Below are 10,509 nucleotides of genomic sequence, written 5' to 3'. Positions count from 1 at the left end.
TTACATGCATTATCCTATGTCACACATGTAATTACATGCATTATCCTATGTCGCACATGTAATTACATTCTAACACTTTCTCAAGACAAGGATGTCATCAACACTACTGCATGTGATGCTTTATAAGCATTTTGAAGAAAAATATCATTAAGATGTCTGTGAGATGTGCTCCCACCTGGTTCATCATTTGATGTAGTACAGATGCTGTTATAAGACCTCCGGACACGTAAGGTTATACAGCCATTTTCATGTAGGCAAAACAGGCCATCTCTCTGAGAGCATGGTATTACCTTTAAACAGAGACAGGTTGGTTTTTAAAACCTAACAGAGTATTAAATATATACCGTGAAACTCAAACTTATATTTAAATAAAATATGGACAACATAGGTAACACAAACACATATGTATAAAGGATTAACAAAGTGAACATTTTAAAAATCCATTTGCAAACATAAAATTAACTTGTCTTTGATACCTATATAAGTTAAATTATTGTTGTGGGTTTTTTTGTGTGTATGTTTAGATAGCCTTCCTAGATAACTTTGGCTGGCCTGGAAATCACTATGTAGCTCAGACTGACCTTGAATTGATGGTAACCCCCCTGTCTCAGCCTCCTGAGCGATGGAATTACAAGAACACATTACCATTTTTGGCTCTTACCTAGTGTCAGGACAGTTTCTAGGTAAGCCTGACCAATTAGTAACTGTGGGGCATGTAGTTGACCCATGTGGATACCTGCAGAAAGGGAACGCCTGTTCTCTCGATTGCAATCACTCCGACTGTTTGATTCACTTCAAGGTCCAGGATTAAAATTTCCCGTGGGTAGAGCAAGAGCATGTGATTCCTTTTTGAAGGCAGATAGGCTAACTGGAGGCAGTCATTGAGAGCTACAAATTCAGCACTGAGAAAAAACAAAAAATGAACAGCACCAATGTCAACATCAAGACCAAATCACACAAAAACTGTTAAGAATGAATTATTTCTTAAAATCACCAAAATGGATTAGCAGCCAAAACTCAGACCTCTGTTATTTTCAGAATCCAAATTATGACAAAAAATAATGCATGGGCCGGGCAGATAATATCTTTGTAGCAGATAAACAGATAAGCAGCGTAGCCTTCTGATTATGGTGATGTGGTGGCTACCCTGGCACTCACAACACAGTTTCATGTTCCCTTTGCGGTTAGAAGAACTAGCTTGCTGAGATACTGACTGGGATTGAAATGTAAAACATTTAGGACAGCAAGCATTCATCCTGGGCTATCCATGTGGCCTGGGGCAGGCACCACCTCTACTGTGCCTCCATAGTTTAATGCCTTCTATAACAAACTAGGACAGTTTATTCTCTTCCACTTTCTTCTATGCAAATATAACATAAAACCTGTTTTGTTTAAGCTGCTGAAGAGTCTCAAGACTCATTTCAGTATCTTTTATTAAACATTGAATATTCTGACATAATTACACTGATAGCTTTAGAAGTTTAAAACAGAGATAATATGTGTGAGTAGGAAGAGAGGAATCTGTTCACTTTAACCTCCTAACTGCCAACCCATGCTGTGTGAGCCTGAGTGGCACTGGGACCCAGTTTCTTCCTCTATACAGTGAGAAAGGCACAGATGCCCAGGACTGGAGAGACTACATGGGCCGTGGATGTGAAAGCATGCAGTCCAGTTCAGCTAAGGGTCAATGGAGCATTTCCAATGCTCAAGATCACGTGGTAGAAGACAGCAAGCACAACAAAACTATGCAGCCTGCTAAATGAGTACATATTTGCTTGTGATAAGGAATCCACAGAAATATAAAGTTCTATTAAGCCACTTAAAAAGCAATCTTAAACCATCTCAGCATAGGTTTTGAGATGAATTCACCAGTAAATTTAACCAGACTACAGCATAATATACAAAGCCAGTATTTATTTACAAACTCAAAAGGCATTCATAGCATAATCCTTGACATATAAGTCAATTAATTATTCAGTCTAAGCAGAATAATCTTAGCATATTAAAGACTGTTTTAAAACAAATATCAAGAAAACTTCTAAAGCTATAAAAATATATAAAATTGTAGTTCTAGCAAAAGCCACCAATCTACGTGTAATGCACACAAATAGTTCATCACATTTTTTCTCAGGTGCAGCTTCTTCAGCAGTGAGAGCTCACATTTTCAGAATGTGACATGTGAGGCACTATTCTAAGTGCTGGATGGACACATTGCATCTGTCCACCTCCGGAATAAACCTATAAATACACACAGAAGCCCTGAACAAAGCTAAAGATCTGCTCGTAAGAACCTCTGCAGCACCCAGCTCTCAGCCAGCTGGGCATTGGGCACCTTCACTTGCAATACATGTCCACCTCTTCTTGACTGCAGAGAGGGCACAGCACGTCAATGAGGAAGTGTGTCAAAGTGCAAAACCCAGTTCCCCAGTCTTCACGTGACTTTAAAATCATCTTGTACTTCCCCAAGTTAAATTAGTAAGTGATAAACCTTAATCTAATATCAGTGAGGAAGTACAACACTAGTGGAATGAAGAGGACATGAATGCAGAAGAGGGAAGGAAAATGACTCCTCCTTTAGTAAATTCAAAATGAGGAGAAAAGGTGAGACGAAAGAAAAAGTTCATAAAAACGAAGGCTTTCCGAAGCGAGGGGGGAAGCTGCGTGCTCTAGTCAGTCTTACCCTTGTACTCACCTAGGTTTCTCCTGAGTGATTAAAATCTTTACTTTATTAAGAGCCTTCTTGGCTCCTGTGGCTGCAGCCAGCTTGTTATGAGCTGGGCTGGAGTGTGGGCTAGAGATGTACACTTTTTTCCCAGGGCCAGAGGGAGGCTTGGATGGAGAGAAGTCCGAGATGAAAACGATGCCCTCGCTGGTGAGCACTACACAGAGGAAGGCAGAAGAACTCTGATTTAAAACTTAGTCGAGTAGCACACAGCTCCACTCTAACCCATGAAAGCAAGATAAGGAGGCTTTCAGTATGAGCTGGCAATGCTATATCCCTAACACAGTGTAATGCTACCCCACAGAAACTGCCGGTCCACTACAAGTCATCACAAACCTCCAAGCTGAGCTTCTCAACAACATCTTACATTAAAAAGCTATTGCGAGATAACTGGCATAGCGACAAAGACTGGTTATTTCAGAGAAAATTCTATGCATAGATTTCCCTTCCCGTTATATCCTGTACTTTCAAAACCCAAGCATTTTTTAGAATGTGCAACCCACATAGGAAAACTACCACATGTAAGAAACTGGGTATCACCGTTAGCCAGGCTCAAATATCTGATTTAATGATACTAAATTTTTATGACTATTTTGAGCTACTCAGTCTAGTAAGTTTTTTTTTTTTCTCCTCAAACATCAGCCTTAAGCTTGAGGTAAAAATATTCTTTGTATCTGTATGTCTATACCAAATTTCATATGCATATACAAATGCATACACATGCACACACATATGCACACATATAAAGCTGAATATCAATGGGAGCTAGGAGCTCATGAGACAGAAGTATCTCAGCACCATATTTAGTGTCACAACCTAGGCCTTCTTATGACTCTGAAATACCATCTAGCCCACACGCTGGCCAAGACTCGGTAGATGGCAGGGAACTACACCTACATGTGATCCTGACATCAGTGAAACTGCTGTGGGCACAGGGACCCAAGCAATGTTATGACAAGTCTGGCACTTTAAATGCAGTTTAAACACAAAACAGTAGAGCAGCTGGCACTTGAAAAGTAGAGGAAATCAAGGCACAGGGAGCATGGGTTGGAGGCCAATCTGGAGACCTTTTCTCAAAATCATAAAATACACATGTACACAAGCACAGTGCCTCCAGAGATTACTGTTGACACAGTAAACTCAGCCCAATCCTTGTCTCCCTGCAGGTTCCAGAATTCATCCGCCAAAGTCTCACTGGTTCGTTCATGTCATTGTCCCCCACTGACTATAATGAGCCAGCCTCTGACTGTGTCCTACAGCCCTGAATTTGTCAGCAAACCAGTAAGTGTGTGTGTACAAGAGACAGGACTGAACACAACGTATTGACTTTATTTTTATAGCCATGCTCTCCATTTAAACTTTTAATTTTCTTTCTCTTTCAACATAGACACACTCACACACACTGCCTCTCTCAATAAATATTGTTAGATAAAATCGGAATTTTGAAACACTCAAATCCAGGGAAAACACTATAAACCACAGCCATTTCTTTGCCTCCTTCAAGCCACTGATCATTACTAAAATAAAGCTTGTTCTGGTCATTAACATAATATAACTTGACAGCTCTTAGTCCCCATTCTACTCCATCTCCCTCACCTGATTTTATCTTCTTAATATATCACTGATGACCTTTTCAAAATTTATTCTAAGTGTGTGTGTGTGTGTGTGTGTGTGTGTATGTGTGTGTGTGTATGTGTGTGTGTGTATGTGTGTATGTGTGTGTGTGTATGTGTGTGTGTGTGTGTGTATTGTGTGTGTGCGTATGTGTGTATGTGTGTGTGTGTGTGTGTGTATGTGTGTGTGTGTGTATGTGTGTGTGTATGTGTGTGTGTGTGTATGTGTGTGTGTATGTGTGTGTGTGTATGTGTGTGTGTGTATGTGTGTGTACCACCTGAGTGCAGCTGCTGAATCCTACAAAGCTGGATTTGCAGGAGGTTGTGCGCCATCCGACATGAGTGCCAGGAACCGAGCTAGGGTCCTCTACTACAACAATACATCTTCTTAACTGCAGAGCCATTCCTCCAGCCCTACATAACATCTCCTAAAACACTAGAACTTATAAACTCATTCATTCATAGTTTATAGTCTGACTGCCTCTTACCAGAACACTAACTCCATGCAGCTGGGAAACTCCATCTTGGTTCCCAGAATAGTAACACTAGCTAAAGCAGTATTGTTGAATCACTTCATAAGGAATATTTCTAAACAATAAAAACTATACAAACAGTGTGGGGTTACGATTCAGTATGCAGATTAGGACCTGTAGCTACATGAAGATGTGCTGTGCTTCTCCACGGTGTTCAGTTTTAAGTTACTGAAGACATATAATGTGTGTACTTTGTGTACATAACACTAATTTTATTTTTAGTGCCATCTATAACTCATTTTCCACAAACAATTATACTTACAAGTTAAATGTGAAGGATCAAAAGGGTCAAAAGAAAAAGAAAGGATGTTATCCGCATAGCTCTTCTTCCACAGTTTGGTGCCAGTGTCTGCATTCCAGAGCACGATGTAATTTGGTGGGTGGATAGCAAGCAGTAAGTCCCGGGAAGCATCCTGATTCCACAGCCACTGCACATCTGTAAAGACCAGAAAGGTAAGGGCCAAACCACAGGACAGCACTCCAAAATGTCTGAAAAGTATCAAGGACAAGGTGGCCAGACTGTATAACTCTTAAAACCCAATACCTCCCCAAATGTGATATATATGCACTATCAGGCTAATTTTATATAAAACCAAGTTGTTTGGTTCACATCTAAATTACCCTGAGATATTACTTTTAAAGAAAATAAACAATAATCATTACATGAAATTATAAACTCAGGATCTACGACTTTCCTAGGCATGGCCAAAATACCACACTCTACTAATGCTTTTGTGAAGTTACTTGGTAACACTGAAGCTTTTCCTAATCTTTCAAAAACAATAAATACCTTAGAACAACAATGTTGCTTAGTACTTAGTACACAGTTAAGTACTCAATAGATATTTTTAAAATCATCAACTGAAAAATTATTCAGGGCTGTGGAGATAGCTCAGTAGTTCAAGTGCTTGTCCTGTATACATGGAGACTTGAGTTCAGATCACCAGAGCCTATGTAAAGAGCTAGCACAGTGGCACCTACCTGTAACTGTAGCACTGTTATGGCTAGATAGGGGCAGAGATAGGATTCCCAGAAGCACACTGGCCAGCTAGCCCAGCTAGCCCAGCTTGTGTGATAAAGTTCCGGGCCATCCAGAGACACTGTTTCAAATGAAAAGTGGAAGGCACCTAAAGCCTGACCTGAGATTGTCCTCCACATTGTAAGAATATACCTGTATGTACATATGCACCCAAATCCATCTACTCTCACTCCCCCAGATTCCTCACATATACATATTTTCCCAGTCAAGCAGGAGACCTTCTCAAGGACTTGTCTAAAGAACACCATAATAATTTTAGAGGAATAACACGAAAAGAAAAAAAAAACAGGCAACTCTTAGGAACACGAGAACATGTTTGCTAATCTCTATTGCTTTACGGTTAAGTGCTGATAGCTATTTCACTGCAACTGCAGGCAGTGAACCTGATAGCATATGCTCTGGTAGCTCAAGAATCTCAACAATGTAGCTGAGGCTCATACTGAAGTTAATGAGTTTTACTATAGTAAGAATCAGTTCAAATTTAAGGCAATTAATATCTAAAAGTGTATTCAGAAGGAAAAGAATGTTAAATTCCTATCAGTAGATAGGCTAACACCTTCAAGAGTTAACCTTGAAATAATCAAATCAAAAACTTGGAAAGAGAAACAGCGACAAGAGCAGTCTAAGAGTAAAGGCATGAACAAGCTCCACGGAGTGGGGCTCCTCACCTTGGATGGGCTTGATGTGCTCCTGGATCTCACACTGAGCCACGCCTGCTGCTACATCCCAAACAATGATCTTCCCGTTGACATCGGCAGAAGCCAAGCGCAGGCAATACGGAGAGCCAATGTTGTGGTGATAGTTCTCCCTGGCCCACTTGACCTAGTGTTGAGGAAAGAGTGGATCAATCTCACTTGCACCAAATGACACTGGGCATCATTCTCCCAGAACAGTAACCATTCAGATGATTAAAAAAGTTTGGCATGACTAAGTAGGAAACTATTATTAATTTTGAAGCTTAGACATTTTCATTATTTATTTTTAAATATTGTATTTAATTTTTTTAAATCACAATGCCTATAAAAATGAGGCAGAGCCTAAATATTTGGGTAACATCGGGTATGAAAACAACAGAATTTCTCAAATCCCTAGGTAAAATCCCAAGCTATCTTAAAACTTAATTTTCCTAAAACTGAATTTTGGCAAAGCATCTAAAATCATTAATGGGTAAGAAGAACATTTTTCTATATTCTATTACCCTAGTTAAAAGGAAAAAATTAGAGATCTAAAAACTTTTGGAGGGAAAAAGGAATAAACAACCTTGCAAACCCTCTAGCCATATCCCTTCAGAAAGAATATTTTCTCTAAATCAAAGTTTATGCTCTATAATTAAAATTCATATTAAAAGTTAGAAAAAATGAAGCTGAAGAAATGGTTCAATAGGTAACGTGCTTGCTGTATATGAGGACCAGAGATCACCAGCACCCATAAAAATGCTGGGTGTGTGTGGCATCCTGACTGTAATTCTAGACAGGAGATCTCTCTTGGGCCAAGCATGATAGCTAGACTTTCCAAATTAACAACTTCTGGGTTTGGTAAGAGACCTTACCTCAATACATAAGATGGACAGCAACTGCGTAAGACATCAGTGTCAACCTCTAAGCTTCATACACAGACACACACACACACACTACTTGTGCTAGCTAACTTTATGTCAACCTGACACAAGCTTGTGTCATTTAAGAAGGAACATCAATTGAGAAAATGCCCCTATCAGATTGGCCTATAAAGCATTTTCTTTCCTTTCTTTCTTTCTTTTTGTTTTTTTTTTGTTTTGTTTTGTTTTGTTTTTTGTTTTTTTTTGTTTTTTTGAGACAGGGTTTCTCTGTGTAACCCTGGCTGTCCTGGAACTCACTCTGTAGACCAGGCTGGCCTCGAACTCAGAGATCCACCTGCCTCTGCCTCCCAAGTGCTGTGATTAAAAGCGTGGGCCACCACCGCCCAGCTATAAAACATTTTCTTGATTGATGATTTATGTGGTAGGGGCCAGTCCACTGTGGAGGGTGCTACTCTTAGACTCTTGGTCTTGGGTGCTATAAAAAAGCTGGCTGAGCAAACAACAAGAAGCAAGTCTGAAAACAGTATTCATAGAGAGAACCCAAGATTTCTTCGACATAGCACAAGTAAATGGAAAAGGAAAGGAAAGAATAAACTACATCAAAATTAAGACCATTTGTTCTTGAAAAGGTACTGTCAAAAGAAATGAAAAGAAAACCAAATAAGAAAAAATATCTGCAGGTCATGCATCTGATAAGGGGCACATGCATAAATACACTGCTAAAGGTCACAATTTAATAATAAAAAGGCAATACATTTCAAAGTGGGCAAAGAATCAGAGTAGGTATTTTTCTTAGTTACTTAGTTACTGATGTGAACAGACACCATGACCAAGGCAACTCTTATAAGGACAGTATTAATTGGGGCTGGCTCACAGATTCAGAGGTTCAGCTCATTATTATCAAGGCGAGAGCATGGCAGAGTCCAGAAAGGCATGGTGCAGGAGGAGCTGAGAGTTCTACATCTTCATCTGAAAGCTGCTAGCAGAACACTGACCTGGTCCAGGCAGCTAGGATGAGGGTATTAAAGCCCACACCCACAGTGCCACACCTACTCTAACAGGGCCACACCTTCTAATAGTGCCACTCCCTGGGCCTAGCTTATACAACCCATCACTGGACTTTTACAAAGACATGCAAATAACTAACAAGGCCGTGAAAAGATAAAAGATGTTCATGATTATCCACCATGAAATCAAAACCACAGTGAGACTCACACCCACAAAGACAATTACATTTTATATTCTTAGCACTTGGTAGTCAGTGTTCAAAGCTAATGGATGAGGGGGTGATATAATAAATGACAGAATTGGTATTTCCACTCAGCTTTTCAAAGTGCCCCAGAACTAGCATTTAACAATGCATTCTGGATTGACATTAAGTCATGGGTATGTAAATGCTAGGCAACCCTAAATAAATGCTAGGCAACCCTAAATAATTGCATTTATATCTATGACTTATTGAGAATCTGATGATGTATTAAACTTGAGGTTATGGGACTGATGTGCCATTTAACTTACCTTAACAATATCAGCCTTATGTTTTTCTAGAACTTGTAGTGTTTGGGCCGTATTGGAATCGATCACTACCACAAGAGAATGACATCCATATGCAATTAAACCTTGCCAGCCCCTGGAGAAACAACCGTGTTAAAATGTAAATATAAAACAAAGCAACTCAACTTTCCTCCTGCCTATCATAAACAAATCTAGTTCACATGTGCCACTATTAGTAGTGCTTCTTAAAGTGAAAGGCTTGGGATACTGTTCCATTTACAAAAACTCCTAGCTAAGTTTACAAATATTTATTGAGACTCCTTTTCACTCAGATCAACAGTTCTAAAAGATATCTACACAGAGCTCTGATGTGCAAGCCAATCTGGGCTGGTTTTGTATGCACACGCCCTGTCTTATTCAGCGTTTAATAACATTAATTTTTATTTAACAACATAGAACCCACAAGGTTCCTAGGATAAGTGACTAGTCTTAGTCCTTTCAATCAGATAAAAAAGTATAGATGAGAGGTCTCAGCCTCCGTAGCAACATTCCTAGCAAAACAGCCATAGAATTTGCCTCACGTGATTAGGTCTCAGAACTTGGGTGTCGTTTTACTGTGGAAAGAGAACTGGCTGTGGAGAGGCCGTGCTTCACAGGAACCAGTAAAGGTAAAGGTGGGAATAGGTGACAGGGCACGGTTTGGGGCATTGTTGAATGGACCTAAGTGGAAAAGAGGAGTATGAATGAGTAAGAAAAAGTCAGGACCAGGAAGAGATAAGGAGACCGAGTGGACAGAAGCCCTCAGGGGTGCAGGTTGGGGAAGAGGAAATGAGAACAGTAAAGGAATGAGATGCGGAGAAAGAACACAGGACGCAAACTGCAGACTCGGGGCATTTGCGACTTATATGACAATACAAATGTCTCAGCTAAAAGGAAATCTGCGAGCTCTGGGACACTGGCCGCGGTCTAGGCGAGGGAAACCGGAAGCCCGCTGCTCTTCCCCGTCCCCTCGCGAACTGCGGCCGAGGCCGGAAGCACTGCCCTCACCAGTCCACCGCCGCCTTGTTGTGCGCGTTGAGAGCCCCGGTGAGAGTGCGCGCCGACACCTTGAAGTTCACGGTGTAGGGTAACATCGCGGCGGCACGCTGGCCCTCCCCAGCCAGCAGGCAGGAAGCGACACGCGCAGCTCTTCCGTTCCAAAGTCCGGGTAGTCGCGTCCGCGCCGCAGTCAGGTTCCGTGAAATCCCAGGTTCCTCCTTCCAAGAGTCCGTCTTCTCTCCAGGATCTAGGACTTCTAGGTTCCTCCCTCTCCCAAAGTTCCGAGACTCAAGCGAGTCCCAAGGCGTGCAGGTTGGAGCTAAGCATCTACCGGCCGCATCTGCTTTCTTCCTTTTGGGAGAAAGATTGCTGGAAATCGTGAAAACAAAACAATAAAACTCCCAGTTTGCCTTCCTGCCTTTGATTTGTTAATTTAGGGCAACTACCATTGTAGTCCGTTGTAGCTGTTGTAGAAGGGATCTGCATAAAAAGACACAGTGACTGTCTCTCTC

At 40.9% G+C, this 10,509-nt stretch overlaps 1 protein-coding gene across 1 annotated transcript in view; it reads right to left on the bottom strand.

Moving 5' to 3' along the window:
• Positions 1 to 10,485, bottom strand: part of Wdr11 (WD repeat domain 11) — a 43,280-nt gene extending 32,795 nt beyond the window's left edge. The window contains exons 1-7 of the mRNA XM_031388505.1: positions 10,007 to 10,485; positions 8,984 to 9,095; positions 6,576 to 6,729; positions 5,131 to 5,304; positions 2,693 to 2,879; positions 737 to 902; positions 176 to 290 (exon numbers count right to left, since the gene is read on the bottom strand). Of these exons, the coding sequence (XP_031244365.1) occupies positions 176 to 290; positions 737 to 902; positions 2,693 to 2,879; positions 5,131 to 5,304; positions 6,576 to 6,729; positions 8,984 to 9,095; positions 10,007 to 10,092 (994 nt within the window). The 5' untranslated portion in view covers positions 10,093 to 10,485. The remainder of the gene's footprint in view (positions 1 to 175; positions 291 to 736; positions 903 to 2,692; positions 2,880 to 5,130; positions 5,305 to 6,575; positions 6,730 to 8,983; positions 9,096 to 10,006) is intronic.
• Positions 10,486 to 10,509: the final 24 nt, after the last annotated feature.

Source organism: Mastomys coucha, unplaced genomic scaffold (assembly GCF_008632895.1).
Source record: "Mastomys coucha isolate ucsf_1 unplaced genomic scaffold, UCSF_Mcou_1 pScaffold21, whole genome shotgun sequence".
Lineage (NCBI taxonomy): Eukaryota > Metazoa > Chordata > Mammalia > Rodentia > Muridae > Mastomys > Mastomys coucha.
The sequence above is the reverse complement of the archived record's forward strand: the minus strand, read 5'-3'. Positions and strand labels throughout refer to the sequence as shown.